The sequence below is a fragment of the Phocoena phocoena genome, chromosome 17, assembly GCF_963924675.1.
Source record: "Phocoena phocoena chromosome 17, mPhoPho1.1, whole genome shotgun sequence".
NCBI lineage: Eukaryota > Metazoa > Chordata > Mammalia > Artiodactyla > Phocoenidae > Phocoena > Phocoena phocoena.
Window position 1 is genome coordinate 79949636 of NC_089235.1, and position 24278 is coordinate 79973913.

The 24278-nt window shown below is 62.9% G+C and overlaps 2 protein-coding genes across 2 annotated transcripts in view; one reads left to right on the forward strand and one right to left on the reverse strand.

Annotated features, from left to right (window-relative positions):
- The window catches only part of ZNF623 (zinc finger protein 623), a 281848-nt gene that overhangs the window by 139783 nt on the left and 117787 nt on the right, over window positions 1-24278 (forward strand).
- Window positions 1-24278, reverse strand: part of ZC3H3 (zinc finger CCCH-type containing 3) — a 79453-nt gene that overhangs the window by 24077 nt on the left and 31098 nt on the right. The window contains exon 5 of the mRNA XM_065895284.1: window positions 901-1088. Coding sequence (XP_065751356.1) covers window positions 901-1088 — 188 coding nt within the window. The remainder of the gene's footprint in view (window positions 1-900; window positions 1089-24278) is intronic.

Sequence of the window (24278 nt, forward strand, 5' to 3'; positions counted from 1 at the left end):
AACTGTTTTTCCCTCCTGCCCCTTTGGGCGGGTCGGGCTGGGCTGGGGTAGCTGGGCCTGTGCCATCCCCATTACCACCTGCAGCCTCTCCTCGTTGTTCTCCCTTTTCGACAGCAAAGGAAAGAGTAGACCTGGGCTGAAACCAAACTGTTTTTCCCTCCTGCCCCTTTGGGCGGGTCGGGCTGGGCTGGGGTAGCTGGGCCTGTGCCATCCCCATTACCACCTGCAGCCTCTCCTCGTTGTTCTCCCTTTTCGACAGCGAAGGAAAGAGTAGACCTGGGCTGAAACCAAACTGTTTTTCCCTCCTGCCCCTTTGGGCGGGTCGGGCTGGGCTGGGGTAGCTGGGCCTGTGCCATCCCCATTACCACCTGCAGCCTCTCCTCGTTGTTCTCCCTTTTCGACAGCGAAGGAAAGAGTAGACCTGGGCTGAAACCAAACTGTTTGTCTAGTTAATGGGCACGGTAAGCAGATCCAAAGCGTCTCCTTCTCTGCGGCCTGTTCCCAGCCGCGGAGGCGCAGGTGGTGGGGCCTCCAGGCACAGCGGGGCGTTGCCAAAGCGATCAGGCACCGCAGCCCAGGCCGTGTTTACCATACCTGGCTCATCTCCTTTGTCCAGGAGCAAAACACAGAAAATCAGAGGCGGCTTAGCCAAGCCAGAGGCAGGTGCACCCAAGCCGTCCCTGGGGGGGCCTCCCCATCGTGGCCGCTGCCAGCCTTGTGAGGGGCAATTGCTGAGGCTCTGCGAGCAGGAGTGAAGTGGCCCTGGGGCTGGGGCGCTGTCTGGGAAGCCCTCGCTTGGGCCGGGCCGGCTCCGGGAGAGCCCCAGGCCTGGGGCCTCAGACGGGTGGCCAGCCTGGAGCAACTGGCGCACGCACGGCCCTCAGCCGCCAGGAGCCTCACCTGTGCGCAGGAGCGGCCTGCTGCCCCCGTCGCCGCCGGGCCGGCCGTAGGTCTTGGAGAGCTTGTTAGCCGACACCTTGTAGAGGACGCCTCCGATACAACGGTAGCCTTTGTTCCGCCACCGAGGGGAGCCGGGCTGGGCTTTCCCACCCGCTGCAGCAGTACGCAGGCCGTTCAGCACCAAGGACCTGCAAGGACAGGGAACTCCTGTCAGCCCAGCCCCAGGGCCCGCGGTCGCGGAAACCTGTCTCCCGCCCTCCACTGGCACGGGAAGGGGCACCCTCAACCCCACCAACCAGGCTGGGACTGAGCCTCCCCCGCCGACACGCACGCCTCTGCGACACGGCTTCGAGGGGGCTCCTTTGTGCCCTGGGCGCTTGCACTAAGGTGGCCCTGAGGGTCTACTCTAAGGCCTGTGGCCATCACCACTGCCCGGGAACACCTCCTGGACGCTGCCCCAGTGGTGCCACCCCGGCTTTGGGAAGGCCGTGCTGTGGGGTCAGCAAGCTCCACTGCCCGCCCTCCCTGCCTCTCTTTCCATTGCACGGAGGGCCCTGCATGGAGACTGGGAGGGGACAGGCTCACAGACCCCGCTCCCGCCGGCAAGCTGTGTCAGGGGAAAGACTGAAGTCTCCTCGAGGTCAAAGGCTGGCAGAGGACTGAGCCGCCTGTCCTGGGGTTAGCGGACGCCCAGGCCAGCCCAAGGGCAGATGGGTCGGGAGAAGTCCCCCGACAGACACACAGCGGGCAGCGGCCACACCCCCCCTTACTCAGGTCCCACAGATGGTGGGCCTGCAGCTGCCCTGGTGGACCTGCTCCCCCGAGCTGCCACGAGGGGTCCAAGGCCCTCCCGCTGCCCAGGGCCTCAGGGCTCCAGAAGGACTTGGCCTTGCACCCCCCCCAACCCCGTGCGTTTCAGCAGGAATCTGTTTATGCAAATTGAGCTTAATTCCCTATGAGCTTAGATTCTGCTAATCAAGCTGTCACCACCCAGTGTACATTCGGGCCCCACTGGCAAACCTGGGCAAGGGAGCACCAGCTGTCACGTGAGCATCACCTCTACCAGGAGATGGCCCCCAAGCAGCAGGAGGGGCGGGGTGTGAGGAGGGTGGTCCTACTGCAGGCAGTGCCACCAGCAGCAGCCTGGGGCCCAGCAGAGGAGCCAGCTGAAGTCAGGGCCCGTCCTGGGGCACACACGGCACCTTCCCTCTGGGTTCTCCAAAGTGCTCCCGCTGAGGCCCCTTCCCCTGGGAGCATATGAACCCCAACTCCACCTGGGCAGCAGCACACCCTTTCCTGGCTCCCTAGGGCCAGGGAGGGGGCCCAGACCTGGGTCTGAAGTGCAGATGGGACGCGGCAGGCCTCCGGGCCCACCCCTTGGCCCCCATCTCTCCATCTGCGAGTTGGGGGTCGTTCTCACCAGCCGAGTGAGCCGGGTGCTGGGGACCTGAAGCAGCACCGTGAGGCGGGAAGCCGAGGAGGCCGGCCAGAAAGCGCACAGCCCAGTTTCCCCTAATGAAAACTTAAGTTCACAGAGACCGATCTTGGAGTGAAGGACTCCTGCCAAGGGTCCTCGGCAGCCCGGCTCACGCTGGCCGTGCCGACAGGCTCCAGCTGCCCTCTCACGGGGCACGTGGGCATCCTCTGGGGGAGGAGCCAGACCTCCAGGCTCTCCCGGACCTCGGGACTGCAGATCTACCCGCCTTGGCCTCAGGGCATCTGCACGTCCAGTGGGCACCTGCCCTGTGCCCTGGGCTCACACCAAGGCCAGGTGGAGGTGTGAGGAGGGGCAGGGCTGGGTGGGGTCTCCTCCCCTCACTGCAGAGCGCTGCCAGCCTTGGGAGCCCAGGGCCCTCTGCAGGAGCTGTGGCTGCTGCCCGGAAGGCACAGCTTGGCCTGAGCCCTGATCTCCAAGGTCGAGAGCAGAGCCCAGGCTGGTGGTCACCACAGCTCACTTAGCCCGAGGCTGAGAGGCCCCCGACAGCCCCGGCCCCCAGCCCCGCACCATCCCGAGCCCTCAGAGGTCTCCCCGCCCACAAAGCAGCTGCCCTTTCATCTGCCAGCCCTGGGCGAGGGGCAGCGTCGGGGTCCCCCCACTCCGCAGCCCCCATCTGTGCACCCAGGGTCGCCCCCCAGCGCACCGGCTGCTCATGGCACTCAGGCCCTCACCATGGGGTGGCTGCTCAGGGAAAGCCCCCAGCCTCCCGCACAGGCTGTGCATCTCAGTCGTGTGACTGCGCTTGCCAGGAACAAAGACGCGCTCAGCCGCCCCTCCCCTTACCAGGGGCACCCCCTCTCCCACCTGCCTCTCCCTCCGCCCAGGGCGCTGGCCCCCATCAAACGTGAGAGACGGTGGGGAGGAAGGGAGTCAGGCCCTTCAAGAGGTGAGGAAGCTCCCCACCTGTGGGCATGCGCTCCTGGCTGAGGCTGGACAGGGACAGACCACCGCCCCCAGAGGCAGCCACGCAGGCAACTCCGTGGGCCGTGGGATTCAAGCGGCACGTGGCAGTCCAAGGAAGAGGAGGCCCCGCCCAGGCAGGACCCAGCAGGGTGGAGGCCGGCAGGTCCTGGGGCCAGAAGGAACTGGAAGCTTCAGGGCAGAGCATGTGCCGGACCCCTCAGGCGCGCCCCCCCCCCCCCCGCCCGAGGGCCTGCGTCCCACAGCTCTGCACACAGAGAAGACTCAGTCTGGGGCTGTTGTTGGCCAACCCCCGCCCCCAGGAGAAGAAGTGGCCCCGTTAATCACTGCCTTCTGCGATTTACCCTTACAGCTAAAATGCCCGTCTCAGGTGACATTTCTTTCTCGGGACAATGTTGATTATTCTTATGGATGAACACGACCAACCGATCCATCCCCTTTCCGACCCGAAAAGTTATGCCCCTGGGCTCTGGTGCAGTGGCGGGGCGACTGCGGGCCTCCGGGAGGAGCGGAGGCGCAGCAGGCCTCCTGCTCCGAGGCCCCGGCTCTGTGCTCACAGTCTGTGCTCACACCTGGGCCCGAGGACCCCACGTGCCTGGGTGCAGGGCTGCAGCGCGAGAACAGCCCTGGAGCCACAGCTCCCTGGGGCACCCCAGGAGCCTGGGAGCCAAGCTGGGAGAAGCTGCATTCCCAGATGGTGCCCTGGGGCTGCCTGGGGGAGGTGGATGCACCCAAAGAACTCGGGGAGGGCTGGCGAGGGTTGGGGAGGGCCCCCAGCCCGTGGAAACCGGCCCGGCCTGCAGTCTCGCAGAGCCGCCTCTGCCCCTCCCTCTCCCGCTGGTCGCGCTGACTTTGGACCTGTGGCCCGGCAGGTGCCGGGCAGGCAGGAACTAGAACAGTGGGCTGGGCCCCTCCCGCCCCAAACACCTTGTAGCCTTTCATTGCCGTGGGTGTCACAGCACTCCAGTAAATTGTTACCCTAATGGAGAGGACGGCCTTTGGAAACGAACTGTATTGAGAAGAGGGGATAAAATTAATGAGATAATAGCAGGGCCAAGGACCCAGAGAACGCGCCTGCCCTCGCAGCAAGGGCCTGTAATTCCTTTTCTACAACAGGAGCCTCAGATCTAAAGGCTGCTCCCATCCGTCCGGCAGGCCCATGCCGCCAGGAAATTTCATTAAGGCTGGAAAATAGGAAAGGTATTAAGCGAGGATAATGAAGGCCGGGGAGGGAACCTGCCTTAAGATAGTCTTTTTTCTCGCCTTTGTGATGGGAGGCATGAACTTTCCCTTCAAATCCATTTCTAATCCATTTGAAATACTACAGCAAATTATCTTTCCTTCAGCCCGAAAGCGGCCAGCCAATTTACTCCGAATAGCAGTGACAATGCCCCAGGATTTATCACCATAACCTTGACTACTCTGGGGTGAGGGCTGGGCCTCCCCTCGGCCCCCTGGGGGCCACGAAGGACAGGTGGGGGGGAGATAACATTTTAAATGAAAAGCGGCAGTAATGGGGAAAAAGACACACACGCCACAAAAGTAGGTTTAAAAAGAAAAGCGGCCCATGTGTCCGCTGCCTGGGGAGCAGCTAGAAACTTCTAGGCCCAAGGCCATCCAGGAACTCCAAGGGGCTCTGCCCTCTGAGGCCCCTCTCACCTGCTGTACCCAGGAAGTGAGTAGGAAGTCCCAGGGAAAATGGACCCCGAGAGATGGGGCATCAGGGTCTGGTAACACAGGAAAGCTCTCCCCAGGGAGCCAGGATGAGTGTGACAAAACCTCTGCTCGGCCTGCGGGGCGCACTGCCGGCAGCGGCCGAGTGCCCAGCCTGCCAGGGCTCCCCCACTCCCCAGCGGTTTCAAAGGCTGGCCCCGGACACCCAGACTCCCTGCACGCCCCCTGGCCACTGCCCAAGCAGGTCTGTGCAGCTCCCAACACCATGCGCAGGGCGCCCCTGCTGCGGGTCCGCTTCTCGGGCTGCACGGCTGAGATGGGCCCACACAGAGCATCCTCGGCTAAGCGGCCTGGCAGCCTGGGGCACAGGTGTGCGTGCACACAGTGGACAGGCAGACCAGCACCTGAACGCCACGCACCTCACCTGCCCCAGCGCACCCAAGACCCTGGGCCGAGGACAGGCAGCCTGCCAGGCCACGTCACCTTAAGGCCCAGAGTGGCTCCTCCTAACGGAGGGCATGGTCAGGTGCAGGGAGCCGGTCTGGCCCTGGAGACCCTGGAAGCAGCCCCAGCCTCCAGGACACCCTGGGCAGGGCGAGCCTCACCCTGGAGCTGCGCCCGGGTGCCCGGGCCTCCTCGCCGGGTCCCCTGGCCTTTAAACTGACACTGCCTCAGGCCGCCAGCACAGCCCCGCGGGCTCCTCCTCGGCTGTCACTGCTCAGGTGGGATGGCAGGACCACACTGGAGCTGAAGGGGCCCCACTCCGGCGTATCCACTCCTGAGGGCTCCAGGCCTCTCAGCACCCAGTCCTAAGGCAGTCTGGCACAGGCCACGTGGACCCAGAGAGGGTGGGACAGACCCCGCTGGGGACAGGGCCAGGCCCAGGGAGCCCGCGCCTGGACAAGAAGTTGCTGGCGGAACTGACGGCTATGTTCCAGGAAGGCCCCTCAGGCACAGAGCGTTTTGCTGGCACCTTCTTTCCAGTCCCCACAGTCTGCTCCCCTCCTCCGCACGCCCCGCACGCCCCGGGATGGGGATGCAACCCAGACCTCTGTCACTGTCACCGAGGAAGCGGCCCTCTCGCCCCAGAGGCAGTCTGGGGTCCTGCCCTCATTCACGGCTCCCTGGTGGGGTCCCCATCCCATCAGTGGGTTTGAAAGCTGCACGTCTGCTCGAGCTCCCCGCGCTCCACCTGCGCCCCCTGCAGGCGGGTCTCTCGAGCCCTCAACGGCCACTGCTTCCTGGAGGGCACTGCGACCCCCCTCGAGCCAGGCCTGTGCACGTGCCGTCCCTGTGCCTGTCACACAGGTCTACCCGGAGACCAAGGTCAGACGTCAGGTCCCTGGGAAGCCTCCCCCAAACCCCAACGGCACAGGGCTGTGTCACACCTAGGAGCGGGCACCATGGGGCGGGGGCCGTGCCGGTGAGCGGGGGCTCCAGTGATCCGTGCTGGGTGAATGCACACCAGGAGGGAGGCTGGGGGGCCACCCGGGTCCCGCACACCGGGGTGCCCTGAGGTGTGAGGGGAGACACACAGACAAGAGACCTCAGTGGGCAGGAGACAGGACACGTGGGGCACTTACACCAGGAGAGGCCCCTGGGCTCAGCTGGAGGGACTGAGGCCGGGGCTGGGCACCGCAGGGCCAGGAGGCAGGCAGGCTGGCCGGGAGCAGAGAAAACAAGTGGGGAAGCATTTTTCAGGAAGTGGAGCGGCTTCCACGCAGCTCCAGGCAAGCAGGGAGTGCGCCGTCAGCAGAAGGGGCACCCGGGGAGGCGGCTGCGCGGCGAATCCCAAGTAGGTCAGGCTCAGCCGCTGCCGCCACCGTGACGGCTGCAAACTGCTTAAGCGGGCTTTCCACGGAAACGCTGACGGCCTGGCTCCCTGCCACAGGCTGTGCCCTCCCAGCTGAGGCCTCACTCGGGGTCCTGGCCGTCGTGCAGGGCATCCTGTCGCACAGGTGCTGACAGAACGTTCTGGGTTCTGGGGGCGAGGGACAGAGGCCCTCGGGGGCTAGTCCAGGAGGGGTGGCAGGGCGGGCTCCCGGGAGCCAGGGACCCAGCAGATGGACAGAAGGACGGACGGACGGTGCGGGCCTCAGGATGACTGGGGCCACCTGGCTTCCTGGGACCCTCCTCCTGGTGCGTGACGTGCTCCTCCTGCGTGTGGCCCCGGCCACCCTGGGGCAGGGGCGAGGTGATGGCTCCGCTTCCCAGGACACACCTGCTCGCAGTGGATGCGGGGCTACGGGTCCGGGTGGGAGCTGAGGCCTGAGGGCCCTGGTGAGTCGCGACAAGGACAGGACAGCCCTGGAGAGAGCTGGCCGGCCCAGGGCACAGGCTGAGCACTTGAGGGTGGAACTGCGGGGGCGGGGGGTACAGGCAGGGGGCTGGCTCCCACAGGCCCCCCTGACCCAGCAGGACACCTAGGCGTCGTCTCTGAGGGTGCCGCTCCTTCCCAGGGGGTCCCCACTAATGAACAGAAATGATTCGGGGTGCCCCTGGCCAGCCGGCATCTGGTGGGCAACACTAATCGTGCCGCCCGCAGTACGAGCGCCGGGGCTGCATGATGGGGGGCTGGGTTGTTTTATGTGCTCACATCTATTCAATTGGTATTTCGATCAATGCATGCATTACAAGCTTTCCTTTTAAGAGCCTAGTAAACAACAAAATAGAAAGTAAAATTCTCCATAAAATGACACTTTTAAAAATCCATTTCAGCTGAAGCTATTGGTGTTTTGTATGTTAGCTGCAAAAAACAGGTTATTATTGGGCCTTAATGGCCCCACTCCAGAGGGCAGAGTTCAGCTCGCTGGGCTGAGGGGCTGAGGGAGCCCAGGATCAGGCAGCCAAATAGCTGATGTAGCCCAAGGCGGGACCTCGGTCCTCTGCACCCAAGGGTCGCCTTCCATGCTGGGCTGTCGCCCAGGGCTCCCCTGGCCCCTGACGGCTGGTGAGGGGGCAGGGCGGGCCCTTCCTCTGCTCCCTCGGCCCCTCCCACATCGCTCTCTCTTGCCCACCAACTCCCCCCGCCCCCCCACCCCGGCCCTCGCTGGCTCACCGTGCCCGTGAAGTCCAGCCCACTCATCCCAGCCCTCTCCTGCAGGGCTGCATCGGGGAGGCGCTCCACGTGGGCAACGGACGAGGGAAGGCGGCTCAGGCAGTAGAGCGCCAGCCCCAGGTTCTCTGGCTCCCTGAGGACACCCCTGAAGGAGCCCTGTGCCAGTCGCCTGGCTCGTCTGGTCTCCGGCCCTTGCAACCCGAGGACACCCCCGGGCAACATCCGCGATGCCCGGGTTTCAGGTCCAGCCCAGCCTCCACCACCCCTCCACGTCCCACCCCAAGCCAAGACCTCAGACTCTGCCTCACCAAGCCCCGAGGGTGCTTCCTCAAGCTCCCTCCTCAAAGCTGGGCCAGCGCGTCAGCCCCTGCTGCCCACACACCATCCTCAGAGCAACCCCTCCTCTGTGCCCTGGTGTCCATTGCTCTGACCGCCACCACCAGGGACGCGGGGACCAGCGTCCAGAGAGCCCAGAGAGCGCCCCCATGGAGCCCTGGTAGTGGGATGGGCCGAGGCCCCAGTGAAAAGCCACCTAACCTCTGGCAGCAGAGGGCTCGCGCTCCTTGGCCAGGCCTCCCATCACCTACCTGCTCGGCAGCCCATCTCGGGGCCTCTGCCCTCACACTGCCCCGCAGCCCTGCTGGCTGGCGCTCGGCGTGCTCCACCTTGCAGCCGGCCCTTCTCAGGACGCGGCTCGCAGCCCCTCACTCGCAGAGCGCCACGCGGCCTACTGCTCGGGGTTAGAGGGCCCTGGCCACCTGCACCCCTCCCCGTCTCTCCAGCTCCCCTCCAGCCCCAGAGCCCAGGGCTGCCATCTGCTCTGCAGGCACCTCGCTGCATCCCCGCTGCACCTCTGGCTCTCACACCAGTCACCCGTGTCCCTCTGGTGACCCCCTAGGACATTCACGCTTGCATGTACGTCACGAAGAGGCCCCAGCATCTGGACGTGGCCGAGCTGAGAGACACTGGAGGGCAGCCCAAGCGGGAGCGTGTGACACAGTGGGAACACGACCAGACCCCTGAATGCTACAAGCCCCGGCCCTCAGGGACCCGCATGTCACCGCTACAGAAAGAGACTCAGGAAGAGAGGAGACGCGGGGGGCAGGTGCCCCTCCCGCACAGTCCCCGGTGGGACGGCTTCTCCGAGAGTCACACGTGAGCACAGCCTGGCTCCCCGGGAAAGGGGGTGGTGGCCGCGCAGACGCGGGATCCAAGCAACTCCAGGGAAAGGCCCACGAGCTCAACAGCAAAAGTTCCTGAGAGGCAGGGTGAGCACGCAGCTAGCTGCAAAGTGAACACACGCCCGTCAAAGCCTCCAAGACACCAGCAGGACTGGCTGGGTCCACAAAAAAAAGCAAAACAAAACACTAAAGGCGACACCTTGGCAGGCGTGCCCACAGACAGGCAAAACCCACGCGACACCGTTTCTGCAGCACCGAGACGAGACAAGCCCTGCACAGAGGGCAGAATGAGAAGCTTAAATGCAGGCGGGTGGGTTTGGAGGCTGGCTGGCTGCGGAAGGCTGAGAGACTGAGCCAGTGTTGCTGCGGTTCGCCTGAAGAACACGGAGGCCAGACACACAGGCGGGTGTCGAGGAGGGACAGCCCAGCGAGAGCACAGCCTCTGGCTCTGCATTTTGGTGGGGGGAGGGGCTCGTCTCAGCAAACGTCTCTGTGAGGGGACAAAGAAACCTTGACCCCCCACCTCAGATGGCGAGTAACAGTTAACTCACGAAGGATCGTAGGCTGAATATAAATGCTAAAATAGCCAAGCTTCTAGAAGAAAGTGTGACCTTGGGGTAGGCAACTATGTCTTCAACACGACACAAAGAGCACTACTCATAAAAGAAGACTGACAAATTAGACAGCACTGAAAGGCAAGCCCCACGCTGTGAGAAGATATCTGACAGAGAAATGTAGCCATAATATATAAAGAACACTAGCAAATCAATCAAAAGACAAACTAATACAAAAGTGGGCAAAAGACTCCACAGGGCACTTCACGAAGGTCTGCCGAAGTGGGAGAAGACGCTGGCACCATGAGTCATCGGGACGTGAGATGCCACCCCGGCCCCCGTGACCGGAGCACCCTCACACTGTGGCTGGCACAAGTGCAGGCTAGGACAGCCATGGGGGAGACCGGCCTTCCCTGCTACAGCCCAGCATCCATCCACCCGCTGAGGCTGCAGTTCCATAGAGAGGAGGGCTCCTAGTCACTCGGCAACATGCCCAACAGGACAGAGAGCAGCAGAGCCTGGAAACAACCCAGACGTCCATCGAGAGCAAAACGAGCGCAGTGTGGCTCACCCTGAGAGGAGTACGGCACAGTGAGGGAAAAGAAGACGCCTCTGCCGCACACGGCACCACCTCAGCTGGCTCAGGCTGCCATAAGGCACCGCAGACGGGCGGCTAGGTTGGCCCACAGCTCTGGAGGCCGGAAGCCCCAGCTCAAGGCACCAGCAGGGCTGGTTCCTGGTGAGGCCTTCCCTCCTGGCCTGCAGGTGGCGTCTGAGTGCTCAGCTCTGGCGTCTCTTCCTCTGCTTATAAAGACACCAAACCTATCAGATTAGGGCCCCACCCTAAATGACCACATTTAACCTTAACCACCTCTGTAAAGGCCTCGTCTCCAAATACAGCCACACTGGGGTTCAGAGACTCAGCCTATGAACTTGGATGATTCAGTCCACAACAAACGGTGAGCAAAAGAAGTCACACACAAAACGGTACCTACTATATGAATCCACTTGTATGAAGTCCAAAAGTTTGGAGACAGAGCTAGTCCAGAGGCCAGAGGCCAGAGGAGTGGGACCTATGGGTGGCTGGCTGGGGACGTGACGGGAAGGAGCGTGTGGGAGCTCCCGGGGCAGGAGACGGGCATACCCCGACCTGTGCGGTAGGCACGCAAGGTGAAAACCCACAGAACTGACCACTGAAAATATAAAACCGCCACAAATGTTTTGCAAAGGGAAATCAAAGAGAAAGATCTGTCCAGAAGGCCAAGTTCAGGAACAAGGTTTGTACATGACAAAAGTGACATTTTTAAATACTGGAAAAAAAGTCTGAACGTCTAGTGGTCCAGAGACACCCAGGTGATAAGCGTTACGCAAAATTAAATTTGGCCTTTAGTCTTACACCATGTCCCCAGGAAAGTCCAGATAGGGTACAGTTTTAAACGCAAACCCTGAAACATAGCACTAGAAGAAAACAACCGAACTCATGTAATCTTGGGATGAGGAAGGCTGTTCTAAGCAAATCAATATACTAAACCTTAACAGACTGACAGATTTAAGAACACAGAAAAGTAAAAAGTTCTGTTAAAAATCCAAAAGGGTGCCCCCCACCCCGAATACTTAGAGAGTCTTGAAAACCTGTAAGAAACAGGCCAGAGACAAATGAACAAGTACACGTAAAGAATGCTGAACTTGACAGAGAGAATGAATAAAACTGAAATTAAAAGAGTTCCCTGGCGGTCTAGCAGTTAGGATTTCACGCTTTCGCTGCTGTGGCCCGGGTTCAATCCCTGGTCGGGGAACTGAGATTCCCACAAGCCATGTGGTGTAGGGGGGAAAAAAAAAACTGAAATGAAAACTGGATAGCATTCTCCTCCAGTAAATTGTCGAAAAGTTTCTGGCAGTGGCAGCTAACGCCAAGAAGGACACGAGAAGATGCAAACCAGCACGGCAGGAGGTGCCCCCCTGGCTCTCCCTAAAGCCCAGAACCAGGGCAGCCCCTCCTGGGTGGACCGACCTCAGTGAGGTGGACAAAAGAGGCACAACTTCAACAGCCGGGTCAGGCTGTAGCCACCTACGCGGCAAGCCAAATGTTGCCTCGGGAACACATCCGGGCTGCAGAGACCACGGGGCAGAGCCATCTGTGGGAGGGAGGAGGTGGCGGCAGTGCGGTCCCATCGGCGCTGGGTCTCACACGGCAGAGACCTGGCTAGCACCTGCTGGTGGAGGATGGTCCAGGTGGAAAGTGCTCAGCCAGGGCCGGCCCCAAGGAGGCCCTAGGGGTGGGGTGGGGGGAGCCCCGAAGGGCAGAGCGGCCAAGTCCACCCTCCCTCCCAGGGCCAGACACCGGAGCCCAGCAAGGCGGGGCGGGACAGGTGGCCTGGCCACGCCCACATGCAAGCCCCGAGCTGGGCATACCCACCTGGGCCCCTACCGGGCAGGTGGGCAGGGTGGGGCAGACTGGGAGGGGCCTGGCGCACCCCCTCTGCCCTGCCCCACCCCCAGAGGATCCCCCTTGCCAAGGGGACAGAGCCTGGGCCATAATTCATGCTCCCCCACCTATGCTTTATGGCCTTCTTAATTCGGCTCCTGCTACTATTAATGTAGTTAATGCTGAGATTATATCTATTTTCTGGTGTCAGACGGTGATTTATGCAAGCCATTTTTCCGGTGGAGGCTCCCACGCTGTTAAATCAAGCGCCTTGCCAATTAAGTGCTGACTTGGGAAGTGGACGCAATCTTAACAGACATCTAACCGCAAATTAAACCGGGGCTCCTTACTCTGGGGAGTGGCTGGGGCAGCCACAGAAACCTTGCTGACTTCGGAGAAAGTCCGAGGAAAATAAACCGATTCTGCACCCGCCTGCTGCTCTGGCTCCAGGAGATGGGAGTGCGGGCCCAGAGCCAGGCTCAGCCGGAGCTGGGCTCAGGGTCCTGCCTGGCCGCGGTGACTGCACCGCACAAGGGGTGGCCGGGGCAAGGGCAGCTGTCAGCGGGCCTGCCCCAACTCACAGAGGTCTTTGCAACCGCAGCCCCTCCCACTTGGGACAAATATTTAAAAGGAGACACCCCACGATTCCTCCACCGTTCACCAGTTCGCACGTGAAGTGGCTGGAGAGGCCCTCCGACAGCCTTAGCAGGGTGCCAGGTGGGAGAAGATGTGACGTGGACGCCCCAAGCAGTGGATGGACAACATTCTGGCTCAGCAACCCCGGTCTTGGTTGGAGCCCTCAATGGCCAGGGGTGGAAGAGGGGCGAACCAAAGGCCTACCTCTGAGGACCCACATGGCGACATGCTGGGGGTGGCGGGGGGGAGGCTAAGTGCTGAGCCATGGCAGGGCGAGGACATGCCCACCCAACCCCCAAGGGCCCAGCAGCTACTTGGGTGCCCCTGTGCCCTTTGGGAGCCCACTGCCCAGAGAAGCTGAGGGTGACGGGGAGCAGGGCTGATGCCACAGGGTGGGGCACGGGGAGGAGGTGGTGGTCAGGCTGCCTGAGGCCCACCAGGGGCCTGAGCGGGCACCTGCTTGTGGGAGCCCTTTGGGCACGGTCCCCAGCAAGGGGAGCCCCCTGGACCCCACAGTCAACGCAGGGAGCCCATTTTCCTGAGCTACCCAGACCCCTAGAACAACGCCTCCCCCCACCCCATTTCCAGAGGCCCTGGCTTGGCCCCGAGGGGAATTGTGCTGTGGGGTAAGCTCAGGCAGGAAGCTGGACGTACGCAAAGAGTTAAATACGGTATTGATTATTTGAATGATGCTTTACTACCACCTCTAAGCCAGGATAAAAGTGGCATTTCAAACGGCGTCTGACTGTGGAAGGCACCCAGGAAGCACTGGTGGACAAGGACGCTTTCTGTCTCCCCGTCGGGGGCAGTACTTTCAGCTGCCCCTGCTCCTCATCCCCCGGGACACCGACACAGACGCACGAGGGCCCACAGTGCAAGGTGTGGCCAGGGCCTGGACACCCCCGAGGGCCACCTTCCACAGGGCCCCACGGAGAGGGACCTCACGGGACCTGCCCAGCTTCCTTCCAACAGTCCCGCTGCCTTCAGAACAAAGCTTCCCCCGGGGCGAACGGCAGGGATGCTCTCTCTAGGTTTATCCTGAAACACCCAACCTGGCCTGTCCCACTCTTCCTCTGTGAGTCGCTGTACTGTCACCAAGCGCACGGGGAGGCCACACCGTGGCCTGTGCTCTGGCCGTGGCAGTGGCAGTGTTGCACGGGGCCCTGCAGGGTGCTGTCCTGTCAGCGCTGGCCCACAAGGAGCCAGGCTCAGGCGAGGCTCCCGCCTGCCTGACCATTTTCCACGCCAGTCTAGAGGCTGCTGGGCAGGGCTTGGCCACACAAGCCAGCTCCCGTAGGGCAAAGAAGCCCCCTGCACGTCTCATGATCAAGACGCAGTGCGCTACGGCAGGCGAAGCAGGCCCGGCCACAGGCAGCAGGGATGGAGGGTGGCCTGGGAGAGCCCTTCCCCGAGGGGCAGCTGCAGCGAGGCGCGGAGGCTGGGGGGTGGCGCTGGGCTGCGGGGTGGCGCCGGGCGCGGGCGTTCTAGAGTAAGAGCGCCTCACAGCCTGCCACCGCCGGGGCCCCGGCCACTCGGCACGCCCGCCCTCCTCACCTCCCTGTCCCCGGCACTGCGCGCACGCCTGAGGCGCCAGGGAGCGGTGCCCCACACTGTGAGAGGAAGGGCACGGGGCATTGGGAGCAGGACAGAAGGGAGACACGCGCACGTCCGTCCATGGAGAGAAAGACACCAATGTGTGGAGGCAGCGACAAAAAAGCAGGGCCAAGGGATGAAGCAAGAGGGCCGAAGGCTCGAGGGCCCATGAATCACACAGACGAGGCACCAGCAGGGCTGGGGCTGGCCAGACGACAGAGGCCGTCCCAGGAGGGACCTGCGGCAGAGCAGGGGGCCGCTGTGCCCTGCACCCCGGCCTTGGCCCCAGCCCTGTGCGGCAGCTCCTGCCTACGAGCATGGCCCTCAGGGACACTGACCCAGGGGTGCACCCTGGGCCAGCGAGCTCCGGGCCAGCTCACCACGGGCCCGGAGAGGGAGGGACCATGGCCACGGAACGGCAGCCCCTGGCCTGAGACGGAGCAAACGGGGGCTCCAGTGTAGGCCACCAGCCTCCGCTCCCACGCCGCCTGCAGATGGAGCACAGGTGCCACCTGTCACGTGGTCTCGCCACAAACAGTCTGGCTACAGTGCCTGTGACCCTGGACCCACGCCAGCAGTCCCCATGGCCAGGGAAGAAGTGGTGGCACAGAGCTGCGTTGGGGGGCAACTGTCACGGGGGGCTGTGTGGCCACTGGGGAGGACGGGCCGGAGGCTCGGACTGATGGGGAAGAGGCATGTGAGCCCCACCCGGCCCCACCCCACACCAAGCACCCGCACACCCCATGTCAATGCCCCCGCAGTGCCAGCACAGACAGCAGGAGGAGCATGGCTCTGCCTCGCCCCTGCCTGGGAGCACAGGGGCCGCGTGGCACTGGGGTGGCCCGGCCGAGCACAGCCTCCCCTCGCTCAGGGCTCCAGACCCTTAGTGCTGACTCCCTGCAGCGCTGGCCATGTCCCCCAACATCACACAGGTCCGTCCTAGAGCTGCCCACGCGGGGCAGGACGGGGACTGAGAGAACGAACAGACCCCAGACCCAGAGGGACAGGCTGGCCTAGTGCTCGGCTCCTAAGGGCAGGGGGTTCCACGTGCCAGCCCACACCGGTGGCGGTGCTTGACAGAGAGCACAGAAGAGAAGGAAGGCAGCAGGGCCACCTCGGCCTGTGCACCAGCTGGGCCCTGGCATCCAGGGCCCTCTCCTCAGGGTCCTGCATCCCAGGCCAGGCCTGCCAGCGAGGGGCTGAGCTCTAACGTGGCCAAGAAAGGCCCCACTTATGGACCAGGTTCTGGAGGGAGAGCGGGTAGCCCTCAACGTCCCAGCCTCAGTGCCGACAGGGGACAGCTGTGCCCTAGCAAGGCTGGTCTCCTCCCTCACCTCCCCGAAACCATCAAGGGGGTGAGGGGTCAAGGCCCCACATCGTCGCCTGAGCCCCAGGCCCTCCCCAAACCCACCGGGGAGCGCAGGCAGGCATTCAGGCCTCAGGGCTGCTGACAGCTGTAAGGCCTGCTAGACTCAGACAGAGAGAAATAAATAAGCAAGACGCGCTTTGAACCGACTTCCAAGTTAAGAGTTGCATCCTTGCTGTCAGGCCCCCGCCAGCAGTTTCCACGGCACCTCCCGTGCAGAAACGCACCTCAGCCCGTTTATTAGAATGATGAGGGTAAAGGGACCTACAACTGCACTCCTTCCTTAATGAGCAGCCGAAGGGATCGGTAAGCATAATTTCAGAGGCCAGTAATATTTTATATAATCGCAGAGTGGTTTAAATTGAAAACCCCCAACTGAATCAATATTTACTGCATTGAAACGAAATGAATAGTAATAAGTCACTAAGCTCTCTGTCCTGTTTCATAAAATAAAAAATTATAAAAATGAGCCCAGGCGCAGGGAGGCCATCACATTAACTTTTACAGCACTTGGGGAGCCGTAACTGCCTGTTCTCATAAAATAAAATTCTAAAAAACCTGCCAGAGGAGACCTGCTTCAGCACCACGTGGGGAAGCAGGCGGGGGCGGGGGGCAGGAGGGGAGGGGGCAGGGTCACCCCAGGTCCCTCCCTGACCCCTACTGGCGCCCACCAGTTCCCTTAAAGAGGCCCCACCCTAACCTCTCCAAAGCTAGCACCAAGAGCCGGGTCACACCTCCCTGTCACCCTCAGGCCAAACTTCCTGCTCTGATTTCTTTTCTCAAAATCCTTTTTTCTTTTTTAATAAATAAATTTATTTATTTTTGGCTCTGTTGCGTCTTCGTTGCTGTCCGTGGGCTTTTCTCTAGTTGCGACGAGCGAGGCGCTACTCTTCGTTGTGGTGCGCGGGCTTCTCATTGCGGTGGCTTCTCTTGTTCCGGAGCACGGGCTCCAGGCACGCGGGCTTCAGCTGCTGTGGCACGTGGGCTCAGCAGTTGTGACGCACGGGCTTAGTTGCTCTGCAGCATGTGGGATCTTCCCGGACCAGGGCTCAAACCCAGGTCCCCTGCATCGGCAGGCGGATTCTCAACCACTGCGCCCCCCTGAGGGAAGTCCTTCCTGCTCTGATTTCTTTACCTGTTTCTTCCAATCCCACCCTGAGGGACGCCCTTGGCTGCTCCCGGAGCACAGGAAAGGCTGTCCTCTGACCACTCCCAGGCCCGGGGCTGGTAAGGGGTGTATGTGAGTGAGGGTGGAGGACGGGGTCCAGCACAGAGCAGCAGCCTGCGCTCCCCGTGGGCCTGGAGAGGTTGAGAAAGGCCAGGCTTCCCCTCCAGGTCCCCCAGGAGACCCAGGCCTGCAGGGCTCCCTCGGGGGCTGGGGAGGCGATACTGGCAGAGAGCAGAGCCAGGTGAGAGCCTCCAGGGGGAAGGGTCCTTGACCTCACACTGAATGCGGGGCTGAGGATGGCGGCACAGCAGCCACGGGGCACAAGCCCCCCAGAGGGCCGAGAGCCCCCATGGACCCACCACCAGACTCCTGGGCAGGAAACAAGGCGCTCATTCAAGCTGAGGCTGACTTGGCCAGGAAAGGCGCGGACACAGGGCCTTGAACAAGTGGACCACTCCCGCAACTCAAGAACAGGAGACAAACCAGCAATTAAAAACGGGCAAAAGGTGTGAGCACAAAAGAAGACACAAAAGAAGACACAAAAGAACACAAGAACGGCCTTAAACAATCCCGTGCCTGAGCGTTCAACATGACTGGTAATCAGGGAAATGCAAATTAAACCACGACGAGATGCGATGGGAACTGGAACAGAAAGGGGGCGCTGCTCCGGGAGGGGACCTGGGTCTACACAAAGAGCCCTGCGAGAGCAGGGCAATCAGTAATCGCTGGGGGTGGCTGCAGGCGGAAGTGCCGAGTGTGCACCTCCCCTGCGGCGTCTAGAACCAGCCAAAAGGACCACAGTGAAAGCGGCCAGAAGAGGGCTCCTCAGGGGAGTCATGAGAGCACAAGGGGAGGCGGCCTGAAGCAGCAGCAGCAGCACGGAGACAGCTGTGCGCACAGGTGCGCCGACTCTGACCCAGGAAGGCCTGCAAGGAGGACGCACCCCGCTGCCCGGACCCGCTCGACATGCTCCCGTCACCCCTTGGCACTGTTGACGAGACCCTCGGCAGTGCGGCTGCGAGCAGCCAGGAGCCAGGGTCCGCAGACGCAGCTGGTTCCGGGCTGGAAGAGGGCAAGTCCCAGGTGAGCCTGGAAGCTTCCACTGAGCAGGTGAGGGAGGCTCGGTGAGTGACGGTGCCACGTGGAAAGGAGACAGGGCCAGCCCAGAGCGCCATGGCCGACGAAGGGTCGAGTGAATCACATCCACAGATTACAGCCTGAAAAGTAAGAATCGGGAGTCCACACCATTATAAATAAATGAATATACGTGGCAACAGGAGATAAGGGACAGCAGTTCCTCACAGGAACCCGACCAACCCGATACACAAGGAACGAGGGGCTGGAAATCACTAAGGGTCTCGAAGGAGCGGGTGAGGCCCAGCAAGGAACAGGACGCCCACACAGGCTCGACGCCACAAACACCTAGAGGGACCCACAGCGCTCCTGCCCAAACGGCGAAGCTGAGTCTCGTCACACCCGAGGAGACCTCTGCTGCCCTGGTCAAGGGCACCGAGGCTGCAATGTCCTCACAAACGGTGGTCTGTGCAGAGAGTGGAAACAAGACAGCAGACGCAGCAAGGCACAAATAACCGGTGGATTTAGGTGAAGAATACACAGCAGTTCCATGTACTACTTTTGCAACTTTTCTATAAGTTCAGAAGTATGTGAAATAAAGTTACCCCCCAAAATTAAACGCAAGACACTGATTAGGAGGGACCAGGAGTGAGCCAGCAGCGCACGGCGACAGCCCCCGTCCCCGCCCTGCCCACTGGCCCAGGCCCGCCCTGGCTCCTCCGTGCATCCCTCCCACACGACAGCCCCGGGCTCACAGCTCTCCTGGGGCTGAGGGGTGGTCAGCAGCAACAGGGCGCTGCCCCCAATGTGCTGACATAAAAGTGGCCCACTCAGGCCACAAGCCACAGAGCAGGGCTACAGCCCAGTGGCGACCATCTGCAGGGCCAGGCAGAGAGAGTGGTGGTCAGTGGGCAGCAGGGCCCTGGGCCGCAGCTTCCAAGCAGGCAGGGGCCTGACACAGGACAGGCCCTCTACGGACACTTGGGGAGCGAGTGGACTGGCTCCTCTTCCGCAGGCCCAGGGGCAGCTGGGAGCCACTAGCCACCCGCCTGGGGACTCTGCCTGTTCTGCTCCGCCAGGCCTGAGCTGCAACACACAGGGACCAGGCAAAGAAAATGCTCAGGTGCCACCCAACTGAAAGCCACAACCCCAACAGCCCCCAAGCTCCAGCCCAGATGGAAGGCCCTTCTCCCGGAGGGGACAGCCCCATCAGGGCAGAGAGCAGGCTCCACAGAACGTGTTGGGGGACCCCTACTGTCCCACTCCTCCACTCTCATTGCCCCCAACCCCGGGCACAAGCCAGGTGGGGGCGGGCGGCGGGGAAACCCTGCCTCTGACACGAAACCAGGACAGTCCTGACTGCCCGCTGCCGACGGATCAGGCGGGGCCCGAAGCGGTCATCCGGGACCCTCAGCCCAGGGGGCGTCCCGGTGAGACCAGGGGAACGTTCTCCTCGCTTGAGACGGGCACTTTCTGCTGTAACAGAACCAGTCCAGAGCTCTGCTACCCACTCGCCACAACCCCTTCAGCCCCTTCACAGGCAGCCGGAGCGGTGCTCGGCCCGGCAGCCTCCTCGGCTGTCAGTACAAGTCGCCCACGGGCAGAGCTGTCGTGGGGCAGCTAGAGGCACAGGGCTGGACGGAGCCAGGCGCGGCGTGCAGCTCCCCAGCCTCCACATCAGAGGCAGGCGGGCACCCCCAGGACCATGCAAGCCAGGTCAAGGTCAAGGTCGGCCACGGTGTGTGCCCAGGGCCTGCACACAGCAGTCACAGCCTGGGAAGGGGGGCCGCCGGGAGGAAGGGTCGCAGCCCCCACCGACATCTCCCCAGCCCCTGCGGGTCCAGCAGCAGGGCCCAGGTCCCACCTTCCACACCAGCCTCCGCTGCCCTCTGAGCAGACATCCCGGGCTCCTTCCCAGCCCCCCGGGAAAGGCCCTCACAGTGTGGCCCACACGGACCTCGCTGGCCCCAGCCCCAGAGGAGCCTTCTCTGGGCTCCTTGGTGGTCCGTCCACCCTGGGTGAGTCTCAGCGCTTCCCAGCGCTCGCCACCCCCTGAAAGTATTCGCTCATCCTCTGCTTGCTTCCTGACCCTCTGCCTGCTGGGAGGCGCGTGCTGCGGGCAGAGAACTCGCCGCACAGGACGGCTGCCCGCAGGGATCTGCAGGGGAGCCCCGCTGCCCAGCACTGGGCACCCTACTAGCTCCGTCACAGGGTTGCGGCCCGGGCTGAGCCGGGAGGGGTCTCTGCACACCATCAGGCTGGGGCCTCGCCAAAGAGACTCTGGCCATGGTGGAGGCGACTGGAAGGGAACACTGCTTCCCCAGAAGGGTTCTGCCCGGGGTCCCTCTAACTGCCACCCCCTTCAGGGCAGGGCAGAAGGCTGTGGGGACCCCGGTTCTGCTGGTCTGCACAGGACACTCCCTTCTCTGCTGAAGGCTGTGTCCCCCCTTCAATTCCTGTGCTGAAGCTCTAAACCCACTGTGATGCTGTTTGGAGGCGGGGCCTTTGGGAGGTGACGAGGGTGAGATGAGGTCGTCAGGGTGGAGCCCCGTGATGGGATTCGCGTCCTCATTGAGACCCCCGAGCCTTCTGCTCTCCCTCCACACGAGGACACAGCGAGCGGGTGGCTGTCTGCAACCTGGAGGAGAAATGGGCCCAGCCAGCACCCTGACCTCAGACGTGCAGCCTCCAGACCGTGAGGAGCACACACCTGTGGCATAAGCCGCCCCGTGCGAGGCGTTTCGTTACGGCAGCCCGAGCTGCCCAACACCCCGGTAACCGGAGGTAAGAAGGAGGCGGAGCAGGGCCAAGGCTGGCCTCCTGCTCTCCAGGGAGCCGGCAAGGGTAGGCGTGAAGGGAGGACGTGGAGCCGAGGCCACCCCACAGGGACACTGCCCATCCTCGCCCCGAATTCCTCTTTAATAATGACTCGTGGGCTTCCCTGGTGGCGCAGTGGTTGAGAGTCCGCCTGCCGATGCAGGGGACGCAGGTTCGTGCCCCGGTCCGGGAAGATCCCACGTGCCGCGGAGCGGCTGGGCCCGTGAGCCATGGCCGCTGAACCTGCGCGTCCGGAGCCTGTGCTCCGCAACAGGAGAGGCCACAACAGTGAGAGGCCCGCGTACCGCAAAAAAAAAAAAAAAATCGCAGCCCAAACCTTGTCAAACTGCCCAGAGGTTACTTAAGATTTACCACACAGACACAAAAATAAAATAAAATAAGGCAGCCCAGCAAGCGGCAGCCCCTGTGACAGCACCATTTGTAGTCGGGATGGAGCAGCCGCCAGACTCACCTGCTTAAGCACAGGGGCTCCTGTTTCTTCTGCACTTTCATGTCAAATGAATTTGGAAAGAAAAAAAGTGACAGGCAGTTTAGGGATAAAAAAAGTCACATTTCAGCTTCAGTTCAGATTAATGAACTTGCTGGAAGCTGGCGAGGACACAGGCAAATCCACAGATCTTAGAACAAAAAAAATTAAATCCTCGCTTAGTGTGTGCCTCAGCCCCGGGGTGTGCTCGTGGGCCCCCCTGCTGCCCAGGTCCTGGGAGCCAGCTCTGGGCAGCGGCGCTGTGCAGTCCTCGAGCCCCAGCCACGCCTCCTGGGGCCCTGGACCCGGCCTGCCCGGGCCAGCTTCCACTCCCCCTGCACGCAGGCAGCCCCAAAGCCGGAGCCGTGGTGCCGAGGATTCTGCCCCACTCAGGCCACAGTCCTCCCCAGGAGGGGCAGCCACCCCCCACCCTGTGTGCCTCCTGCTCCGGCCTCCACACGCTCCCCTGGCCAGGGCAGCGGCTGCCTCATCCAGCCCATGGCTCTCAATGGGATGGGCAGTGCCCACGGCGTCCAGGAGCTGCTGCCCGGCGGTTTCCCACCCTCCGTCTGCCCCAACGTGGACGAGGGCTGACCGGCCGACAGAACTGATGGGCCAACTGCCCTACTTCCAGCTGACTCTCCTCTCGGGTGTTTCTGGAGTCAGGGCCTCACCACAGACCAGACAGCTGGTGGGGGGAAGGGGACCCAGGACTCCTGCTGTGAATGTGGGCTACCACGTGGCCCCTCAGCTCCCCACATATTAGGCCAAAACTGACATGGGGCTCAGAGTAGGTTTCTGTCTAAACCGGGAAACAAAGTGCAAAGCCGCCTTGCAAGGCAGACGTGCAGCCTGCCGCCCGGGACAGCACTGTCAGTGGCGGCCACGCCGCCACGGTGGCTCACGTCACGGTGCGGAACACGGGCTTCCAGGGAGGGGAAGAGGCCAAGGACCCTGCAACCCTCTGCCTCTTCCCAGACACCAGGAGCCAGGCCTGGGGATGCCCACTCCCGAGCCCCCCCGGAGCAGGGAGCGGGCAGGGAGCCGTGCCGCCCTGACCCAGGGCCAGCAGGGTGGGGAGGAGAGGAGAACGCTTCAGCGTTCAAACGCAACGTGCCTCTCCTGAGGCCACCGGCTCCGCCCCAAGCGTTTGGAAGGCGAGGGGCCCCAACATGAGTGAGGGCCGTGCTGAGAGTGGAGGAGGGGCCCGTCTCCAGCCTGGGCAGCGCCCTGTTGCATCCCTCTCGGGAGAGGGCTCGCAGCAGCCCCGCCACCTCTGAAGTCTTTCTAAAACCAGGCCCCTCGCGGTGCGGGACTCAGCGTGGCGTCCCCACCGCTACGAGGGGCTTGGCATTCGTCGCACAGGGAGGGCAGGGATTTGCCAAGGCCATGGCCGTCAGGCGCGGGTCTGGGCTGAGCCCAGGGTCACACGCTGTGTGCCACCTACCGGGGGCTCCCTGGGCTCCCCCAGGCTGGCAGCCCCCGCCACGCACACACAGCTTCCTCTCTGCAGAGACTCACAGTGAGGGGTCTGCAGGGGGGTGGGGTCCAGGGCCACCTCATGCTAACACTGGCACTCAGCTGCTGGGCCACCCGCCTCACCTCCCACCTGTGTCCACCAGCCCCCAACTCTGCCCACTGAGATTTCCAGAACCGCTGGGGTCTGCCTGCCAGCCCGCCCCTCGGAGGTGTCCTCTCTCCATGGGGGACACAGATCGGGAGGCCCAAGAAGAGCCCTTGGTTCCTGGGCTCAGCCCCGCTGCCTGGTGGAACTGCCCTGCTTTCTCATCACTGCAGCAGCCCGTAGCCCACACTGGCCTCAGTCCAGCCACCAGCACCCCGACCTTCTGCCAGGGAGAGTTGAGGAACCTGCAGCTGCACAGGACAGAGGCCAAGGCCAGGTGGCCCCAGAACCTCTCTGGGACCTGCTGACCATACACAGGCAGCCCCAGCTCTGATGGAGCTGAAGGAGGAGGGTGGGAGGGCATCAGACTGGCCTCCGGCCCTGGAGACAAGCCCTTCCTGCTGCCTCGACAAGCTGAGCCTGGCGTGTACGGCCGACGGCAGGCTGGGCAGCTGGAGGGTGGCAACTGCTGAGAAGGCAGCCTCGCCAGGGCACAGGTGGCCTTGAGCATAGGAAGCCCGGGCCACTGGCAGCCCAACCCACGCTTCCCAGGGTGCCCTGGCCGCTCGGCCCTGCTGCCCCGCAGACCACGTCCAGAGGCCAGGCCCTCAGGGTCCAGGGCTCTGGGTTCAAGGAGCCTCCCAGTTGCGTGGCGATGGGTCAGGCAGGCCTGCAGAGAGGCAGGCGGGCGGAGGGAGGCCTCACCGAGCACAGCCCACACATGCCCTCAGTGCACACGTGGCCATCCTGGCGTGGGCTCGGCCGCACCTCCATGCCCAGGGAGGGCACTGGGGCCTGGTGCAGCTGGGATCCTGCCTCAGAGTGCCCAGACACCAAGCACAGGCCAGGGCTGCGGGGCCTGAGCCATCGGGCACTCGGCACGGCCCTTGGCGGGGCTACACACAGCCATCTAGGGGCGCGCCCTCCCCATAAGGCCCGGTACCACCTTCGCTGGGAGCTTGAGGCAAGCAGTGGCCGGGCGGGGCTGGCAGCTGGGCTGGGCCTGTCCTGATGGCCCGTCCTATCCACCTGACCCGAGTGCGGACCTCACACACCTGTCCATGAGGCAGCCCCCGCCTGTCTCCAGAACTGAGGGGAAGGCACACCCCCCGCCCTGCTGCTGACCGGGCTGTTCTCGGCCTGACGGGCTTGACACTCCGGCTGAAAGTAGGAGGCGGCTGCTGCCTCGGGGGCGCCCCCAGCCACCTCCCTCCTCAGGGGCCCTCGACCCCTGAGCCTGGCACCTGTTCCTGCCCAGTGGCCACATCAGGGCCTGGCACACTCAACACTGGGCCAGCCGGA